Source organism: Pseudorca crassidens, chromosome 4, assembly GCF_039906515.1.
Source record: "Pseudorca crassidens isolate mPseCra1 chromosome 4, mPseCra1.hap1, whole genome shotgun sequence".
NCBI lineage: Eukaryota > Metazoa > Chordata > Mammalia > Artiodactyla > Delphinidae > Pseudorca > Pseudorca crassidens.
This window is the reverse complement of record NC_090299.1, coordinates 71,544,049-71,566,007: the sequence shown is the minus strand read 5'-3', so window position 1 is coordinate 71,566,007 and position 21,959 is coordinate 71,544,049. Positions and strand designations below refer to the sequence as shown.

Below are 21,959 nucleotides of genomic sequence, written 5' to 3'. Positions count from 1 at the left end.
TCTGAATGTCTATACTTGCAACCTGAAAATTGCTGGGAGAAACAGAAAGCGTTTCTTCAAACATCTTTTTACAGAGATGTGGACTGTCTATACCATCCGTCCTCCAAACACCCTTCCCACTTCTAAGAAGACCAGCAAGAGTCTGATTAGCAAACAGTTCACATTAATTACATTTGAATGGTTGGGTTATATTCCTTATGCTCTGACTTATTTCAGAAAACAGTCAAGTACGCTTTCACAGATCCATGTAATACTGCGAGAAAAAGGGAAGTAATAGGAAAATATGGGTAGCAGACATACTCATTTTGCTTATGTGAAACTTACAGTACAACAATGTTGGGTTCTGTCATACTGTAAGTTTCACCTAAACAAAACGAATATGTCTGTTACCCGTATTTTGTTTGTTGTTTTTCTAATGTTCTGTATGTCACTGTAAAGCTCTGTGGCTCTTGTATCATTAATGTGGACAGGGCCCATACGCTGTATTTTATAACGCTAAGCACTTTGCATTTGTGTTTTCAATTACTATTAGAGAATGTTTAGTATGGTAGAGTGTAAATTATATACTTTTATCTTTGCTTTAACAACATATTGCTGGCATTATTCATGATTTATTCAGTACTAAGTCACTGGTTGTGAATGTTATTCTTTGGGGATAAAATTCATTCCCCATTCTTCATGTCTCCTTGGAGGCGAACCGACTCAGAAAATCATCTCTGGCCTCTCTCCCTCTCACCCTTTACTTCTTGGGAGGATTTTGTAATTAATTAAGTTTGTAAGAATAAATTGGGCATGCTTGTCGCAAACACTTCCTCACTCTTCTCCCGGGAACCTGCCGGTTTGCACAAAGGGTGTTTCCTTGTGTTATCTTCTCCACTAAGGGGAGAGTTTGACAGGGCAGACTCTGCCCCTGCCAGGTAGGCCAGCTGCTTTGGGGGAGCCAGCATCATGTATTGTTGGGGGAATGTATTAGCAGGTCCATGTGGACACACTTAAGCCATGTTGTCCAAATACGTTTATCAGAATCAAAAGAGCTATTTTGATCTTCCTGCCAGATTCCTCTGCCTACCTCTCAGTTGACTGAAAACATGAGGGAAAAAGAAATGTTATTTAGTACTCTCAAATCCCAACAATACTTCCAACTGGAGTAATCCTGTAGGAAAAGGGAATTTCATCTTTCCGTAGTCTGGTTTACCATGTGGTTTCAAGCACTTGCAGGCTCTGAGTTGGGCCTACTTAATTCCTAGCTGTGTGACCCAGGTTGGACAAGTCTTCTAACCTTCAGTCTAGTTTATTTATCTGTAAAATGGAGCTATAATAGTACTAACGTTATACAAAATGAAGATTAAATACAATAATGCAGTTAGCACAGCACCTGCTCAGTAACTGCTGGCTAACATGGCCATCATGCTGCCTTGTGCCATCCTTAAGGACTGCCTGCATCTCAAAGGTTTCTATGCCTGATTTTTTTTTCCTTTTTCTTTTTCTTTTTTTTTTTTTGGGCCACACAGCTTGTGGGATCTCAGTTCCTGGACCAGGGATTGAACCCGGGCCCCGGCAGTGAAAGCCCAGAGTTCTAACCACTAGGCCACCAGGGAACTCCCTCTATGCCTGATTTTTAAAACCAGCAACACAGAGAAAAATACTTTGAAAAAAAAAAAAAGAAGAAAGTAAGAAAGGTCAAGGCATGGAAGTCAAAGTAATGTGTTAATAATATTTCTTGGCATTTGTGTAGTTCGAGAAAGACCAAAGAAACCCACTCGTGATTCCCAAAGTGGGTCACAACAAAATCCACCAGTTTGTCAGAAATGTTAACAGTCAGAGTGATGGCTGGTGCAATCTCGCCCTCTGGTGACGGAAGAAGGTGATGCTCTGATTTCACAATGCGGTATCTTGACAAAACCATAATCCTGTATTCCAATGGAAAGAAACACGTGTGTCACTATTGGTCCCACCATATCATGCAAACGGGACTAAGAATATGTGTTCAAGAGGGATGTGCACACTTCAAGCATCCCACTGAGGGGCACTGAGAGCAATAATGTGGCGGAGAGGTATGGGGCAGTCTGCCGGACTGTTCATTGCATCTGGGCTATTCAGCACGTCTCACTGTGTCACCAAGAACAACACTATCAACTCTGTTTAATAAGTGCTATGGAGGGCTTCCCTGGTGGCGCAGTGGTTGAGGGTCTGCCTGCCAATGCAGGGGACATGGGTTCGAGCCCTGGTCTGGGAGGATCCCACATGCCGCGGAGCAACTGGGCCCGTGAGCCAAAATTACTGAGCCTGCACGTCTGGAGCCTGTGCTCCGCACAAGAGAGGCCATGATAGTGAGAGGACCACGCACCAGGATGAAGAGCGGCCCCCGCTTGCCTCAACTAGAGAAAGCCCTCGCACAGAAATGAAGACCCAGCACAGCAAAAATAAATAAATTAATTAATAAAAAAATAATAAGTGCTATGGAAACACGAAAAGGGCAGAATTAGGATACACAAACTCCATTTTACTAGCACTGTTACTCTGGCAACTTATCTGCATAAACAATTCTAATATTAATCAACGCATTTGAGAATGTATGACCTTGCCAGCCAGGACACAGTGCAACAATTTACAAAATTAGAAATTACAAATGGTCCGATAAAGATAGGAAAACCCGTTCCGCCTCACTCTAAGTCAAAGAACTACATATGGAAAGGATGATCAGAGCTCAGACCTCAGGCTGGGTGCACTGTTTGGCCTCCTCCCGAAGCTCCTCTGACAGAACCATGCCCACAGTGATGATCCCTGAATGCACAGGCCCAGCCTGTGCTGTCCCACTCGGCCCTCCAGGCTGCACACAAGCACCTATGGACGTCACTTGACCGTCCAGGGGCATCTTCAGTTTAGCACAATCCTGATGCTCACCTGGTCATTCCTGTCCCATTAAAGGGCATCATCTCCTATCAGGGACTCAGGTAAAACACGCTGGTGCTATCCTTGTCACTTCCAGCCCCGATATCTAAACCATCAGGAAGTCCTGTCAGCCCTGCTCCAAGATAGCTCCTGAGTTTGACCCCTTCTCTCCATCTCCACGCCTCCCACTGTCATTTCTCACCTGTGCTAATGCCTCTACCTCATCACCTGTCTCCCTGCTCCCACTCCTGCCCCTGACAATCTGTTTTTCTAGGAACAGCCGGAATGATCTTTCAAAAATGTAAATCAGATCAGATTGCTCCCGTGTTTACAATCCTCCAGTGGTTTCCTATCAAAACTGAATTAAAGGGCTTCCGTGGTGGCGCGGTGGTTAAGAATCCGCCAAGAATCCTGCCAATGCAGGGGACATGGGTTCGAGCCCTGGTCCGGGAAGATCCCATGTGCTGTGGAGCAACTAAGCCGGTGCGCCACAACTACTGAGCCTGCGCTCTAGAGCCTGTGAGCCACAACTAGAGCCCGTGAGCCACAACTACTGAAGCCCACGTGCCTAGAGCCCGTGCTCTGCAGCAAGAGAAGCCACTGCAATGAGAAGCCCACGCACCACAACGAAGAGTAGCCCCAGCTCACCCCAACTAGAGAAAAGCCCGCGTGCAGCCACAAGGACCTGACACAGCCATAAATAAATAAAATTAAATAAATAAATGTATTTTTTTAAAAAACTGAATTAAATCAGTGCTAAGCATGGCTTATGGGACCCTGTAAGATCAGGGGCCCACCTTTGACCTCCTTTCTTACTAGTTCCCCCTCAAACCCTGTGCTCCGGCACACCAAGACTGACCTGGCCTCAAGTCTTTACACTGGCTCCTCCCACAGTGGGTCCTGGGTCCTCTCCATCATGAGGGCGGCAGAGAGACCTTCCTGAGCACGCTACCTACAGCAGCATCCCCTGCTGCCCTGCCCACCCAGCCGCTCTCCTTTTCTACACAGCACTTACCATCGTCTTAAATTATTTATTTGTGTGTCCATGATTATTTTCCGTCTCTTCACACTATAATGTAACTCCATGAGGACAGCGTCCAGGACAGACACGTTTAGTGCTCAGCTCCTACACTAAATGGTTTATAAGAGTGAAGAATTGAAAGTATCCAGCAAAAGGGAAGCCATTAAAACGGGATGGAATATGCATATCTACAGCACCTCCTCATCCTCCAAGAAGCATCACTGGGACATATTCATAGGACTAAGGTATAACAATATCAACTTTCCACTCCAAGCCCATGCTGCCTAGTCTTTCAGGGATATGTTTGGGATTAATTCCGAAGGGACACTCACCCCCAAGTGTGATCCCTTGCGCTTGGACCAAAGTCGGTATAGAAACCCAGCTTCTCCCCTAACCACATGGTCAGGTCATTGTTCCCAATATAGAGCTTAGAAGCATTGCTCTCCAAAATTGTTATGAGATCTGCACCTGTTCAGAAAAAAAAAATGCACATGGTGATTAACCATAGCAATGTAAAAACAATTAGCAAAACTTGATTCTTTAATCCCCTGCCTTTACTCGTAAATCAAAAACCAGAGTAATTCCTAATGAGTTACTAAAGTGAACTGTTTCAAATCTGAGCTGTAAAATTTTTTTTACCATATTTTGAATGTAATTAAAACATGGGACACCTTGAGGAAAAGTAGGAAAGGATAAAAACATAACTTTTGTAAATTTTCAAATATTAACATCATTCTCCAAATTTCAAATAAGCTTAATACCTTTTTCAAATATCCAATTTATGTTCAGAAACAATAGAGTATACAGTAGTGTTTTATTCCTGGGCAAACACCTCCATCGTATTGACACAGAAGTAAGTTTATTCAGATACCCTGGTCAGATGTGCCCCAGAGGCCTGTAATCAGGACTAAAGGACTAAGGGCCAGAGAAATTTCTTAATGGCATTAGAATCATATAGACCCTCAGCTATTTCTCAGGAGACATGCTTATCATTAGGAATAACTAGAACAGTTTAGCCCTTTAAGTCTCTTGCTCCATTCTCCATGTAGTTGATCTAAGAACAAAACACCCACATATTTTAAAGGATGTTTCATCCAAAGATGAGTACCCCAGGGCACGGAAACAAATAAAATTGGCCCTCAGGCTCTAGAAAGCAATTTGCTTTGCAAATGAGTATCACTCCAACCCATTCTGCCTTTTCATCTGACAATTTTCTGGTCCCCAACAGTGGGTTCCCAAGTGACAGGAGCCACTAGCAGGGGCATTTCCAAGAGCAAAGGCAAGACAAGATTCTCCTGCAGATACCCAGTAGGAGACTTTGTTCAGAATCAACTGAATTAATTGCTCTCAAGCAAACACAGATGTGGTTACAGAAGCTTAATCCTCCTGTAGCCGCCCACCAAAGTAAAGCCCTTTTAAGAGATTAGTTTGTGACCCAGCAAACCCTCCTCCTATTACTTATGATCTTGCTCAAAATAAACGTAACAGTAGGAGTTTCTCAAAACCTGGAAATAATTTCAGTAAGACTTACCTGTTTGACTGAGCAGTTGAGCTGATCTTTCTAAATTAGACCACCCTTCACTGTCAAAGCCAAACCTGAAAGGCCAGATGGCGGCAAAGACCTCTGTGGCTGGTGCCTGAGGAATTGTTTTAATGATAATTTAGGATGAATGAACAATGGCAGTTTCAGTGATCCACTCTTCTCCACCTCTCTCCACCAAAATTCGTATTTCAGCAAAGGATATTTTTTAGGCATCTGCCCACAGCTAATGCATAATAATAAGGAGATATTTGCTAGTAGGTATTTTATAATCTGTGAATTTCTAGCTTAGGCTTGCAAGTTAGGAAGAATGTTTAGAAAGTGATATTTCTGATAAGCACTGTTTATAAAAGCAAAAAATTAGAAACAACCTGGCTGTTGTTTCAATAGGAAAAATAGGAAAATGAATAAAAAAACGATCATACATAAAATGGAATACTACACAGCCCTAATAAATGAATTAGGGCTACATATTTCCATATGGATGAATCTCACCAGGATTATTTTAAATAAAAAATTAAGTTGCAGGGCTTCCCTGGTGGTGAAAGTGGTTGAGAGTCCGCCTGCCAATGCAGGGGACACGGGTTCGTACCCCGGTCTGGGAAGATCCCACATGCCAAGGAGCGGCTGGGCCCGTGAGCCATGGCCACTGAGCCTGCACGTCCAGAGCTTGTGCTCCGCAACGGGAGGGGCCACAACAGTGAGAGGCCCACATACCACACAAAAAAAATTAAGTTACAAAATATATATGTCAGATGTTATTTAGATAAAGTTAAAAACATGGAAAAATACAATATTGTATAGAGGTGAGTCATGTGTAATAACAATATAAAGAAATGCATGAATATGATAACAAGCATATGCAGGAAGGGGTTACCCTTATATCAGAGAATGAGACCACAGAGGGATACACAGTGTCCTTTACCATATTTACAGAGTGGTCTGCCAACTCTGCGTTATACGTGGTGTTGCTCCCCACTGTGCTGGCAGGGCCAAGGTTCAGGAGCACAGCACCCTCTGAAGAGTCCTCTTTTGAGCCCATGGGTCCAGTCAGAGAATGCAGTGCCCAACACTAACCATCTATTTCAAATTAATACCAACGGATCAACAACAGGGATCCTGTGAAAGAGTATGGCCACATTAGACCAACTCTATCACCACAACTGAAAAAAACAACTCAAAGTGGAACACACAAGTTCAAGCTAAGAGAAGGGTAAGCACCACCTCTTTGCATAGGAGGGCCACCACTTAACCTAAACAGCTCATTGTGCTACAGCAGTGAGGTGTGAATCGCATCTCTATGCAAGAAATATTACTCAGTTTACTGAATGTCCTATAAAGAGAACAGAACCATCAAGAGAGACTTTGAGAGGCATGATTATATTCATCAAGTTATAGCTTTTCATGTAACTACATACCTATGATTAACTCTGGCTCTCATCACTCCAAAACCTGTTATTCCCACGTCAGTAAATGCCACCACCCTCCATCCAGTTGCTCAAGCCAAAACATAGAAGTCATCCTTGATTCTTTCCTTCTTCTCATTCAGTGTCATCTAATCCATCAGCAACTTCTATCAGCTTTACTTTCAAAATATATTCTAAGTCTATCCACTCCTCTCCAACTCCAGGGCCACGGCTCCCATCCAAACTTCCAGGGACTCTCTCCTGGACAACTGAAAAAGCCTCATAACTTATCTCCCTGCTTCTACTCTACAATCCATTCTTCACAGAGCAGCCAAGTTAATATACATCATATTTCTTCCTGCTCCTGCGTGAAGTATTCTGGTGGCTTCCACTGCAAGAAAAATAAAGTCAGAACTCCTTTCTGTGCTCTGTAGGCCATATATCATATAAAATTCTATACCAAAACTTTTAATGACTTACCCCTCTTCCCAATTTCTTCTCATAGGTTTTATGCCGTAGTCCTAATCCCAACAACTTCACACTGACAAGCAGCCACAAAACTAAACAGAAACTGAAATAATTGTTTAGAAGAAACTAAGTTTCTTTTTTAAAAAAATAACTTTATGAAAATATTGAATTTATTGGCCAAGATTGTATGTAAAGGGGCAATGTCTAGTTCCTGGGTTAATTTTCATGTGTGACATGCATATATAACCCATACTTTAAACTCAGGTTTCAAAGAAGCTTCCCTAAAAATGTTCCAAGAACCAGGAACTAAAATAAAAGTAAATCACAAATATATACAAGAAATAATATACAAGAAAGCAAGTCTCCATGAGCAGGTACCACAGCAAAAACACCCTGCTGAATCAAACCCAAAATACTTCAGATATTAAAAATTTTAGAATCGAATATAAAATAAGCATGCTTAACATGTTTAGAAAAATAAAAGAGGATATTCAATGGGATAACTAAGAAATATGAGATTAAATTAATGGGCAAGAAAATTTGTAAAGAAATTAGACTTCTAGAAATAAAATTATATGATAATTATAACAATTAAAATTAGAAACTCAATGGACAAGATAAAAAGCAGATTAGACAAAACTTAATGGAGAATTAGTACAAGGGGCAGCTTAAAAACAAAGGTAGAGAATATGAAAGAGGTTAAGGGACATGAAGAAGAGAATAAGAAGATCCAACACATATCTAACTGGAGTCAAAAAAGGAGAGAAGGGAAAGAGGTAATATTTGCAGAAATAATGCTGAGAATTTTCCAGAATTGATAAAAAAAAGTGACTCTTCAGATTCAAAAAGCCCAAACACTCGCAAGTAAGGGAGGGGCTGGATCCACATCCAGATGTATTACAGTGAAACTCAGAACACCAAAACAAAGAAAAATCTCAAATGCTGCCAGAGAGAAAAGCCACTGTATCTTCAAAAGAGCAAAGATTACACTGATGGCTGACTTCTCAAAAGCAAAAAATGGAAGTCAGACAATAGGGGAATACTATCTTTAATGTTCTGAGAAAAAAATAACCAACTACTGAAAAAAAGAAATCGAAGGTATAATTTCCAACCTAGAAACAGGAGTGGAGAGGAGAAGGATAAGAAAAAAGGAAAAAGAAACTCAGTCAATGCAAAAGCAAGAAGAAAAAAGAGGAATAATACACCTACAGAAAGTAGAAAAAGCAAAGTAAGAGTATGGAAATAAATCATAACACAAGGGAAATCACGACAAAAATAAATTACATTTCAAGTTAAAAGACAAAGATTGACATTCTAGTAAAAGCAAACAATGGAGACAGTAAGGAGGTCAGTGGTTGCCAGGGTCTGGAGGAAGGAGGGAAGGATGAATTGGTTGAGCACATTACCATGTTTACGACAGTGAAACTATTCTGTATGATACTGTATAGTGGATAAATGTCATTATACATTTGTCAAAACCCACAGAACACATATAAAAAAAGAGTGAACTCTAATTAAACTGTGGACTTTAGTGAATAATAATGTATCAATATTGGCTCATCAATTGCAACAAATGCACCACAATAATGCAAGATGTTAATAATGGTGGAAACTGAGGTGGGAGTGTGAGCCGATATATGGGAACTCCACGCTTTCTGCTCAATTTGTCTGTAAACCTAAAACTGCTCTGAAAAATAAAATCTATTAATTTTTTTTAAAAAAGCAGACAGTCGGGCTTCCCTGGTGGCGCAGTGGTTGAGGGTCCGCCTGCCGATGCGGGGGACACGGGTTCGTGCCCCGGTCCGGGAGGATCCCACGTGCCGCGGAGTGGCTGGGCCCGTGGGCCATGGCCACTGGGTCTGCACGTCCGGAGCCTGTGCTCCGCGGCGGGGGAGGCCACAGCAGTGAGAGGCCCGCGTACCGCAAAAAAAAAAACAAGGACAAAACAAACAAAAAAAAAAGCGGACAGTCATTGCCATTGGCAGGGGGAGGGAGGGATGAACAGGCAGAGCACAGAGGATTTTTAAGGCAGTGACACTATGCCATATGATATTACAATGGTGGATATATATCATTATACATTCATCAAAAACTACAGAATGTACAACATCAAGAATGAGTCCTGGGCTTCCCTGGTTGCACAGTGGTTGGGAGTCCGCTTGCCGATGCAGGGGACGCGGGGTTCGTGCCCTGGTCCGGGAAGATCCCACATGCCGTAGAGCAGCTAGGCCCATGAGCCATGGCCGCTGAGCCTGCACGTCCGGAGCCTGTGCTCCGCAACGGGAGAGGCCACAACAGTGAGAGGCCCGCGTACCGCAAAAAAAAAAGAATGAGTCCTAATGTAAACAAAGGGCTTTGGGTGATAGTCCTGTTTCGTTGTAGGTTCATCAGTTGTGGTAGGGCATGTCACTAGCAGGGAAGGCTGTGTATAAGTGGGCTCAGAGGGTCCTACGGGAAATCTCTGTACTTTCTGCTCAATTCTGCTGTGAACCAAAAATGGGCCCAAAAAATAAAGCTTGTTTTGGAAAATCATACAAAGCTATCTAAACAACTTTGTGAATAAGTTGTTTCAAGTGCCTCAATTTGATGAATGAATTAAATAATTTAATAATAATAGTAATAATAAAGACAAAGATTATCAGGACTAAAAACAAACAAACAAAAGCCGCCAGATCCTGATTTCAAGGGACAGACCTAAAGTATAAGAATACATACAAAAAAAAACAAAAAAACACCTAAATTTAAATTTTTCCCCTAAATTTTAATATAACTTTTTCAAATTATGATGGAACATATATGAAAGTGTTTATATAATGATCTTACTGCTTCATGACATTTCCTTTAGAAATATATTAAAATTTTATTTAGCTTCTTAATTGTTTTTTAGCTCTTTACACCTTAAGATTCTGTCTTCTCCAGTAAAGCATCAGGTCATTGACGGTAGAGACCAGATTTTATATATCTTTGTATTCTACATAATGCTATGGAGTTATGCAGTATGTTGTATCCTAATACATTATCTGCAAATGTTACACATTCAATAAACATTTTTATTTAATCTAGTATATTTTGAGATGAGTCAGACTGAATAGCAAACTAATTTCATGCCTGAGTTTCCAGCTCATCAATATTCCAAACATTAACATATTAAATCTTCCAAAAAAGAACAAGAAATGAAATAAATGGTCTCAACTATTACAACAAAATATTTTGGAAATCCTACCTGTTAAATCTACATTAGAAGTGAAATAAAACTAATACAGAGTATTTATGGTTGAAAAAACACAATATCAGAGATTTGCTTTAAAGTATTTTACCAAAAAATGTAAGATAGGTATTAACAACATTAGCAAATGTTAATAATTGTTGGAACTGGTTTAAGGGTACATGAGAGTTCATCATACTCTTTAATCTCATATGTCTGAAAATTTATGTTTCATAATAAAATGCTTTTTTTTAAACATCTTTATTGGAGTATAATTGCTTTACAGTGTTGTATTAGTTTCTGCTGAATAACGAAGTGAATCAGCTATCTGCATATGTATATCCCCATATCCCCTCCCTCTTGCGTCTCCCTCCCCCCCTGTCTATCCCACCCCTCTAGGTGGTCACAAAGCACCAAGCTGATCTCCCTGTGCTATGCAGCTGCTTCCCACTAGCTATCTATTTTACATTTGGTAGTGTATATATGTCAATGCCACTCTCTCTTCGTCCCAGCTTACACTTCCCCACTCCATGTCCTCAAGTCCATTCTGTACATCTGTGTCTTTATTCCTGTTCTGCCCTTAGGTTCATCAGAACCTTTTTTTTTTTTTTTTTTTTAGATTCCATATATATGTGTTAGCATACAGTATTTGTTTTTCTCTTTCTCACTTACTTCACTCTTTATGACAGACTCTAGGTCCATCCACCTCACTACAAATAACTCAATTTCGCTTCTTTTACTTACATTCCCACCAACAGTGCAAGAGGGTTCCCTTTTCTCCACACCCTCTCCAGCATTTATTGTCTGTAGATTTTTTGATGATGGCCATTCTGACTGGTGTGAGGTGATATCTCATTGTAGTTTTGCTTTGCTTTTCTCTAATGATTTGTGATGTTGAGCATCTTTTCATGTGTTTGTTGGAGAAATGTCTATTTAGGTCTTCTGCCCATTTTTGGATTGGGTTGTTTGGTTGTTTGCTATTGAGCTGCATGAGCTGCTTGTATATTTTGGAGCTTAATCCTTTGTCAGTTGCTTCATTTGCAAATATTTTCTCCCATTCTGAAGGTTGTCTTTTCATCTTTTTTATGACTTCCTTTGCTGTGCAAAAGCTTTTAAGTTTCATTAGGTCCCATTTGTTTATTTTTGTTTTCATTTCCATTTCTCTAGGAGGTGGGTCAAAAAGGATCTTGCTGTGATTTATGGCATAGAGTATTCTGCCTATGTTTTCCTCTAAGCGTTTTATAGTGTCTGGCCTTACATTTAGGTCTGTAAGCCATTTTGAGTTTATTTTTGTGTATGGTGTTAGGGAGTGTTCTAATTTCATTCCTTTACATGTAGCTGTCCAGTTTTCCCAGCACCACTTATTGAAGAGGCTGTCTTTTCTCCATTGTATACTCTTGCCTCCTTTATCAAAGATAAGGTGTCCATATGTGCGTGGGTTTATCTCTGAGCTTTCTATCCTGTTCCATTGATCTATATTTTTGTGTGTGTGCCAGTACTATACTGTCTTTATTTTTTTTAGAGTTTTATTTGGTTTTGTTTTCAAATTTTATTTATTTGTTTTTGGCTGCACTGGGTCTTTGTTGCTGTGTGTGGGTTTTCTCTAGTTGCGAAGCTGGGGCTACTCTTTGTTGCGGTGCACAGGTTTCTCATCGCGGTGGCTTCTCGTTGCAGAGCACGGGCTCTAGGCGCGCGGGTGTCAGTAGTTGTGGCATGCAGGCTTAGTAGTTGTGGCTCGCAGGCTCTAGAGTGCAGGCTCAGTAGTTGTGGCGCAGGGGCTTAGTTGCTCCACGCCATGTGGGATCTTCCCAGACCAGGGCTCGAACCCGTGTCTCCTGCATTGGCAGGCGGATTCTTAACCACTGCGTCACCAGGGAAGTCCCCATACTGTCTTGATTACTGTAGCTTTGTAGTATAGTCTGAAGTCCAGGAACCTCAACATAATTAAGGCCATATATGATAATAAAATGCTTTTAAAAAGGAAGCAAAACTATACTCACCAAGTTTCATGTATTTTCCACTCTCTCTGAAAAGCATTTTAGGACTGTTTTTTGTTTGAAGATGAAAATCAAGGCTTTTCTTGGGACCAAATAGCATATTCAGTCCAATAATTAGCATGACTGTCACTGTTAAAAAAAAGAAAGATGAATATATTACATTCTAATCCAAAAATCCTTCTAATGGTAAATTCCAGGAGCCTCGATTTCATTTAAATGGACATATCCTGAAAAATCAGTTATTGAGTTATCTCAGTACCTAATTAATTACTCCAGTGTTACTTTTGATAATTAGGATGATCATAAGAAATCAGGTAGGGTTCTAGAAATTATACTTTACATTAAAAAAAACCCGTACTTTTTCTGATGAGGGGTTTCTTTGAATTTCCTGAGTGTTTCCTAGTTGTTAGGTTGGTAATAGTGTCGGTCACTGACTGTTGGTCATGCAGGGAAGGGTGGGGAGAAGAGAAAGCAGCCTTCTGGACTGCCTTAGGGACTCAGTCTTCTCCACTGAAGGGACCACAGGCACCGAGTTGAGGAGCACAAGAGGAGGATTTGTAGGTTCTTAATACGGCAGTGTTTGTGGCAACAGTTCTGGCCTGGATTGTGGGTCCACACAGAGGATGCATGCTGGAACTCACACTGGGCCAAGAAAGATGAGCTTAACTGGGGTGCATTCCAATGTAGCTTACACGTGAAGTCTACATACTTCTAACGTTGTATATAATGAGAATGGAAACAGAGGTATGGTTGAACAATATATAAATTAGAGAATGTCAAGTAAAAGTTATGCTTAGGTGGAAGGCTAAAAAAAAAGAGTTATGTGCAATTTCCAGGTAATAGCAGGAGAAACCTAGACAATACATTTATATCTAGTTTCTGATCTAATACAGATTCTTTTCAATAATTATTCAAAGCTACTCTGAACATTACTAATGTTCCTTAGTTTTTGTGGCCTTATCGACATAATGTCACTCTTACTAAAAAGAATTCTTAGTTGTTTGAAGCTGGAATAAAGCACGATTTCTGCAATTCCATTAAGTAGTGAGAAGGAACTAAAAACACCCTTCATTCATAACATTCTAAAGAAAGAAATATATGCTTAGAATGGCTCTTACTTTCATTCGTTTGCTCCACATGGCAGACCCCCAAACAAGCTGGAGTAGGAAAAAAGCAGGGCATTGGATAGGAAGATAGAGCAGGAGAGAGTACACACACACCTGAAAGAAATCAGAAGAAATACAAAGTTCGCAAAGCCGAGATTATCACAGAGGAAATGCAGCGATGTATGTCTCTGATCAGCTGACAGCCTGGATGTCCCACCAGAAATAGCAAATCCTCAAAAGTTTTTAAAAATATCTCACATAATTGAAAAATACCTCTTCCATATCAGCCTGTCCTGACAGATGTCTAGCTCATAGAGGAGAAAAGTTTATGTGAAAATGTACAGGGTGATTGGATATATTCCAAGGGCACAAGGGGGAACTGCAGATGAACATAAGTAGAAGCCCAGACTTATGTGCAGCACTTACCCCAGCTGTAACCCCCTAAGAATTTGTCTAATCTGATGTGTGGTATCTCCCCCACTACACGGAAGCTCCAGGTGGGTAGGACCCTATGTCTCTTAAATCCCCTACACCTGGCACTGTGCCTGGACCATAGTAGGTGCACAATAATTTTTTAATGAGTAAGTGAACGAATGGAAAAATGTCTGAGCAAACAAGAACTGAATCCCCTATTAACATGTTTTGTCTCCTCAGTTTTTCAAAGATTTTATCCTGGAGGCTTTGGACATGTTTTACTTAAACTAAAACGACAGGCAATATTTGATCTGTGTCTGCTTGGTACACATCAGGAATTTCACTATTGCCAGAAGACAATTTCTGAAATATTAAACTGAACTAAGTGTATGCTATTTGAATTTTGGTACATAAGTTCATAACCACTGAAATGGAAGGTATGTACTCTATGATTTGAGAATTTACCATTTACACTAAGATTCACATATGAAAAAATCTTTTGGTAAAAAGAGGGTAAATAAAAACCATACATAAAATTCAAGGGAACCAAAAAAAATCACACTTCCTATATATATTTACAAGCCTACCACCAAAATAGCAATGTGAGCACCATGATCATATTTTCTCCTTACGTATCATATAATATGGGGTTACGGGGACCTTTTTATAACTTATTATGGATTAAACTTGTTTTTTTCACAGCTATTCACTTCCAAGGCCTTTGCAGTAATAAATATTACTGAAACTCATTAATGAATTAAGAAATTTCTTTTTAAATAGTAATTTAGACATTCCTCCAGGGTTTTTTTTAACCAAGAGGGTCTATTTCAATAAGGAAAGCAAGATCATCCTATTTATCTTAATCAGTCATGTAAAGTGCTAAATCCTAGTCGGTCCTGAAGGGGATTTTTGAGTAGTTACTTGAATTCAAGCCTTTCACATGTACTCACCCAAAAGCACATCAGATCTTTCTCTAGCGTACACACCGCCTGGGACAAATTTAAAAGCTGTGCACTGTGCACAGAAAAATATTTCTAGAAGATAAAATATCACGGCAGTGGTCATGGCTTTCCCAGGGCCTGACCCTGAGTTGATAAGGTGTCCAAGCACTTGAGGCCACATGGACGCCGTGAAGAGGGCGAGCACACAGCCAGAGAGAGCGGCTGCCCACGTGGGCAGGTAAAGGAGACCCCCAGCCGAGGTCGCTCCTGTTTGTGAGAGAGAGAAAGAAAAACAATCAGACAGGACAGTAGTAATAGTCTCTCCCATTTTCTTAAAAAAAAAAAAAAGGAATAATAAACTTATATAGGATGACCGATCTATAGCTATTTAGAGCCAGAAGGGACCTTAGGGCCATTCTGGTTCAGTTTCTAGACTGGTGAGAAACTAAGGTCTTGGCAAGGTTAACATGCTTTGCTCAAGGTCATGCAGCTAGTTACTTGCACAACTGGAGGTGGAATGTGGGTCCAGTAAATCTCAGTCCAGTGCTATTTCTTCAGGAAGAACAGCAGGAGAGAAGAAGGCATTTTTAGTTTATTTGTGTTAAGATCTTCATAGCAAACACTGGAAAAAAAAAAAAAGGAAATTACCTGTAATACCAACATTTGTTAATTTAATTTAACCAGCCAGATCTAGGACATTAGGAAACATGGAGAGTCACGTTTGTAGAACATTTTTGTTAAGAAACTTTCTAAAGGAGTTTAAATGCTGCCCCTCGTCCCACAATATATAAGTTGACTTTACCAACCCCATAGCCCCCCCCAAAGAAGCTGTGACTGAGACTGCATTTGTAGACTCACTACTTTACAGTTCTGCAGGCAGTTCATTCATTCACACAACAGCCTCGGAGGCGCTGGGGGCTGTGCAATCTGCCTGGTCCACAGCAGGCACTTAGTAAATGTCTGCTAATTCGTTGAGCCAAATCTGAGGGAATATAACATTTCTCCATAGTCCTATGAAATCCGCTGTGAGACAGCAGCACAGCAGGGGCTTACAGCACCCCATTTTGGAGCCATCAATATAACAGCTTTGCAGAGAATATGACATCCTCTAGACATTGGACGTTTCAGTCAATGTTGTATAACAGTGAGCCACCCTTCAAGTATGTCTACAGCAGCCTCCTCACTGCTTGCGGCAAGAGCCCCGGGAAGAGGATCCAGCCAGCTTCTTAGTGCCCCGTGGCGCTCAGCCATCAGTAAGTTCTACTTGCACCATCACAGGACAATGCCACGTGACTGCCTATTCCTCCCCACTTCAAAAACAACCCACAGATTTTAACTCCATAGTTAGACCTTCAAAATCTTAGATCCAACAACAACTATTTTAACGACAAAAGTTTTTTTTCATTTTGAAATGAACAAACATAATGCCTATTCACTGCAGAAATTTAAAAAATACAGAACTGTGAACAAGCAGTTAAGGATCACCTAGGACTGAGATGAGATGATCCCAGCTAATACTCCTATGTATTTCCCCTATGTCTTTTTCTGTGTATATGAAGAAGTATTTTTACATAAATGGAATCATACCACATATTGAGGATTATATTCTGCTTTTTGTGGGACATTATATCAAGAACATGTTTTTCGTGTTATTAATGTTTTTCTTCTAAAACATGTTTATGTACGTACACTCTTGCACTGGATAAATACACACAAAAATAAGCAACCATTTTCCTATTCTTGGCCATTTAGGAAGCTTCTGACACTGTGAGGAACATCTTTCTTTGTCAATTAATCTCTTATTACACCTCTGATTATTTCCTTAAAATAATTCTTAAAAAGATTCTTAGACGTACAACTACTATGTCAAGAGGCAAAAGCATTTTAAAGAGTCAATACTTGTGGTCAACTGCCTTCCTGGGAGGTTATACCAGTTCTCACTTCCTCCAGAAATCCTGCCAGAAGCCCAAAAGGTGAGCCTTTGAACCCTGCCCAAAGCATTTCTTTTTAAAAATCTTTACCAAATTAATGATTAAGTCATAGCATATTTTGATTTTCATTTATTTGATTATTAGGGAGAGGGAATTTTTCCTGTTTACCAGCTTATAATGCCTATTTTTCAAAAGAATGAGTCCTAGTTTGATATTTTAATCTAAAGATATCAAAATGACTTTGTTGTGTCTGTCTTACTACAAAGAATTATCTGAAGGGAAAGAAAACATCTCTTCAAATTTCCCTCGACTGTTACCACTTTCATTTTTAATTTAGTTTCTATTTTTAAACAGGCTACATATTTTTAAATCCACTAAAACTGTACTTTTACTTTTTAAATTTATTTTATTTATTTATTTTTGGCTGCGTTGGGTCTTCGTTGCTGCACACGGGCTTTCTCTAGTTGCCACGAGCGGTGGCTACTCTTCGGTGAGGTGCACGGGCTTCTCATCGCGGTGGCTTCTCTTGTTGTGGGGCACAGGCTGTAGGCGCGTGGGCTTCAGTAGTTGTGGCGTGTGGGCTCAGTAGTTGTGGCTCGCAGGATCTAGAGCACAGGCTCAGTAGTTGTGGTGCACAGGCTTAGTTGCTCCGTGGCATGTGGGATCTTCCCCGACCAGGGCTCGAACCCACGTCCCCTGCATTGGCAGGTGGATTCTTAACCACTGCGCCACCAGGGAAGCCCCTAAAATTGTCCTTTTAAATAGACTATAAATTCAATCCAAACTCTGAAAGGTAAAAAAGAGTCCCTCTGTCCCCTGTCACCTATTAGTTCCCCTAGCGAAGGCCAACAATGTTAGCATTTTCTTCTGCATCCTCCCAGAGATAGTCTGTGCACAGGAAGAAAAAGGCATGTGTGTGCATTTCCCTTTTTGAACACCGGTGGTAGCATATGATACACCGTTACTTTACCTTTTTCTCTTAACTATACAACTTAACTATTTTTTGTTTGAGACTGAGTCCTCCCAAATAATCCCCCCCAGATCTTTACAACATCTAAGACACCAAGCAGAATTCATGGTAATTGAATATTCCAATGATATTTATAGTAACTAACACGTTCACTTTAAACAGATCAAGTTTCTTATACAATAAAACTGTAAGCACACTGTATAGCACACTGGGGTCCTACCAGTGCATTGAGTACATTTATGTCTTTTTAAATAGAACTTTGATTTTACTAATTTAATCGCCATCAAGATCTAAAGTTCCTGTATCTTTGCATTTGGGAAATTCTATTGGTCACTTCCATAATTAATTTCATACTGGGACCCAGTTGGGACTTTAACTGTACAATGAAAAAAATATGATTTCTTTATCTGCATTCTGCTTTATGAGGTGTTTTCCAGAGACGAATCACAGTGAAAAGTGGGCACCATCTCTAGATAATTGTGAGCTCCTACTTAATTCAGGTGAGGAGACCATCAGAGAGGGAGATGGAGCTCACTAATTACGGCCCTGCTTTCCTCTCTACTGCAAACAGCCCATTAGAAGCCCAGAATCTGCTTGCCCCGAGGGCCTTTTATTTCACACTTCAGAGAGACAGTCAAACTAAATTAGGTTTAACTCTGGAGGCTATGTTTACTTATCTGGGGAAATAAGCATGAGCATAAAACAACAAGTTCACAGCTTTTCTGTTCTTTAAGTTTATGTTTCTGTGGACCTCAGTGTTCCCATGTTTGAAATGAAGCTGCTAATTACCTGCCCAATAAGCCTTCTGCTCCTATTCCGTAAGAAAAGACATGATATAAATGCTGCGCAACTTTCAATGTATTTCATGTTCATTTTCCTAATTGCATAGAGATTAAGAAGCTATATATGCTCACTGCACACTCCACATTTACAAAGTTACCTGGCCATTTTTGTGCGGAATCTCAGGAGGCATTTCTCTGATGAGAAGAAAGGTTCCTCCTACATTATATTCACACAAGCATCCCCATATGGAATGTCTACCCGAAAATACACAAGCAAGTAAAAACAGCTCAACATGACCGCAACCGTTTGCTCACACAGCTCCAGGAGGATGACGACCTGGTTAAACTTAGGAATTACGCAGCCTATTTGGATGACATACACGTCTTCATGCAAGGATGATGGCACTGAGGGTGCACAGAAACGTACCTACGAGGTTATTTAACCCTCATCTTCCATTACCGTTACGTGTAGTCTCAGAAACCCACGCCCAGCCTCTAGTACAAAACTCTGAACACCTGCTTAATTAAAATGTATAAGGACATCTCACAGAAACCGAACATAGTATTTGCCCTGTCACAGAGCGGGAATTTTTTTATTTAATGCTAAAACTGACTCTCACCATTCGTGCCTTTTAAGGGGAAAGGAGCAGAGTGGCATAATTCAGTTTCAGTCACAGTAATGAAATGGTCATAATCATAAAAATAAGTAAATTGCTCCAGAAATGATAGTCTCCATTGATATTCTATATTCCTGAAGGGTGTGAATGGGCAGAGAGGGTCCAAGCCTTTGAATAAGCAAACATGGACCCCAAGGCTGGGTAGAGGAGGGCCAAAACTGTTACACACAAAAGAGAAAGGGAAAGTGAGCTTCATTATCGAGTCCCAAAGGAAGGTATTCCTGAAAACAGAGAAGCGCTTGGAGAGGGGAAGAGGTCTGGCAAAGTGGCAATGTCTGACCCTCCATCTCCACAGACTGTCAGTAAAACCGTTCCTGACATCTGTGCCTGGATAAGTCATTTAGGAGGCAGGGGAGAGTATATCAGCACAGTCAGGGGATAAGACAGCTAAGGAGGAGAGGGAAAGTGAAGGAGGAGAAAGCAGGGACCTGGAACCAGTAGTCAGTGGTAACCGTGGTGATATCTGGGTTTTAGTGGCTGCACTTGGTGAGACTATCCCACCGGGCAACAGCACATGTTGTATGGTCATCTCCTTCCACTCCAGGGGCACATGGAGTAAATTGGACAACTGCAAGTAAATTGGACAACGAAGCATTTCTGTAGGGAAACCACACACCTGTCATCCACCAGGTTAAACTGGAACCAGGAAACCATGAACAAGGCGAAAACTTCAATCCACTCGCCAAGCCCAGCAGAACTGCACCTCTGTAAAAAAATGATACGTTATAGGACATCTGACATTGTTACTACTCCATTGTCCCAAATATAAAACAGATATGTATCTACTACCTCTAGGCACATCCAAGAGATAATATGAGTGTGAAACAACCAGTGAGATAATGAAAGCCCACTGGGAACCAATATTATATACATTCAGAACATTGACATAAAAGCACCTCTGACTTGAGATAAACGATATCTGCAGTCTTTCATGGTCAGTGTAAACACAGTAATTGAGTTTTCTCAGACTATTAAATTATAGTTCATACTGGCCACGTGACATTTTAAATGACTCTGCCAAAGATAAAAGGAAAAAGACACTGGGAATAGTTTCTATTTAGTGTGCTTCTTTTCACTCTTTTCTCAACCTCAGTACTGCTTTTATCAATAGTCTCTGCCTGGGCTTCCCTGGTGGCGCAGTGGTTGAGAGTCCGCCTGCCGATGCAGGGGACACAGGTTCATGCCCCGGTCCGGGAAGATCCCACATGCCGCGGAGCGGCTGGGCCCGTGAGCTATGGCCGCTGAGCCTGTGTGTCCGGAGCCTGTGCTCCGCGACGGAGAGGCCACAACAATGAGAGGCCCGCGTACAGCAAAAAAAAAAAAAAAAAGTCTCTGCCTTTCTGGGACTGATGTGAGTTTGGTAAATAATTAATAGTTGTGTGTTTTTAAAAACAACCACAAACTATTTCATTCTGTTGCTACTTTGGCAAAAACTTGGAGGAGGAGAAAAAAAAAGAATTTAAACTTTAGGGGAAAATCCAGCAGCAATAAAAGCTACAACATGGCACTCAGTAAAATAGCTGTAATATAAATAAACTAAAAAACATAGTACTTACTACATACCAGGCACTGTTTGAAGATTTTTACATATATTAGCTCATCTAACACTCACAAGTCTGTGGTAAATGCGATAATTATCCCCATTTTGCAGAGGAGGACACTGCGGGAAAGAGCACAAAGAAACCTGCCACAGATTGTACACAGTCGCCCACGTAGGACTAAGAATCCAAAAAAGGCCCTCCAGCTCTGGAGTGAGGCTCTCAGCCGCTCTCCTGCCTATCCCCACCTTCTAAGGTTAAGGGTGGTCCTGGGTCTACAGAAGAGAGAAAAGGCTGGCGAGGACACTGTGGATCACTGTCTATCCCCAAGTCAACCACAAATGTTTATGAGGACCTACTGTGTGCCAGGCTCTGTTCTAGGGGCTTGGGATGCGTCAGTGAACAAAGATCCCTTTCCTTCATGCGCTCACATTCCAGTGGCGGAGAGGGCCAGACAATAAACACAGTTAGAAAATAGCACAGGATATTAGAAGGTAGAAGACACTAAAGAGGGAGAGTTTGGGGGTCAGGAGTGCTGGGGTGGGCTAATGGGAAGCTGGAACATGTGGCTAAGAAAGTGTCCTGCTCCCTCATCCTCCCAGGCTCTGTGGTCTGCACTGATCCTCTGGTTTCCCAAAGTCCCCTCAGCACCATCTGTGCCTCTCTCTCAGCTTCCTCCCATCTCCCACATCTTCAGCCCATCAAAATAGATTTATGACCCATCCCCTTAAGTAGAAACTAGAGAATTTTAGAGAGCAATTCCTACTATGACGGTCATAGGTGATGATGATCTAATGCAACACTTCTCAGACAGGGTTCTGAGAAACACCAATTTTATGATGTGTTGATAGGTGTTCTAACAAAGGAATTCCATGTTCGAGTAAGTTGGAGAAACTCCCGAGTGACTCTGTGATGCTAATGTGCCTTGTGAATCACAAAGGAAGATGAAGTACAGTGTTTCCAAAACCTACTTGATCTAAACGAGGTTTGGGTTTTGCTTGTTTTTTCTCTCAGATTACCCATTAACATCTCAAGAAACCAGTGTTCCACACAACACAATTTGGGAAATGC

At 41.0% G+C, this 21,959-nt stretch overlaps 1 protein-coding gene across 1 annotated transcript in view; it reads right to left on the bottom strand.

The window, feature by feature from the left end:
• Window positions 1–21,959, bottom strand: part of CWH43 (cell wall biogenesis 43 C-terminal homolog) — a 72,969-nt gene that overhangs the window by 38,362 nt on the left and 12,648 nt on the right. The window contains 7 exon segments of the mRNA XM_067734693.1: window positions 1,761–1,910; window positions 4,246–4,381; window positions 5,445–5,550; window positions 7,340–7,419; window positions 12,533–12,658; window positions 15,000–15,257; window positions 19,967–20,055. Of these exon segments, the coding sequence (XP_067590794.1) occupies window positions 1,761–1,910; window positions 4,246–4,381; window positions 5,445–5,550; window positions 7,340–7,419; window positions 12,533–12,658; window positions 15,000–15,257; window positions 19,967–20,055 (945 nt within the window).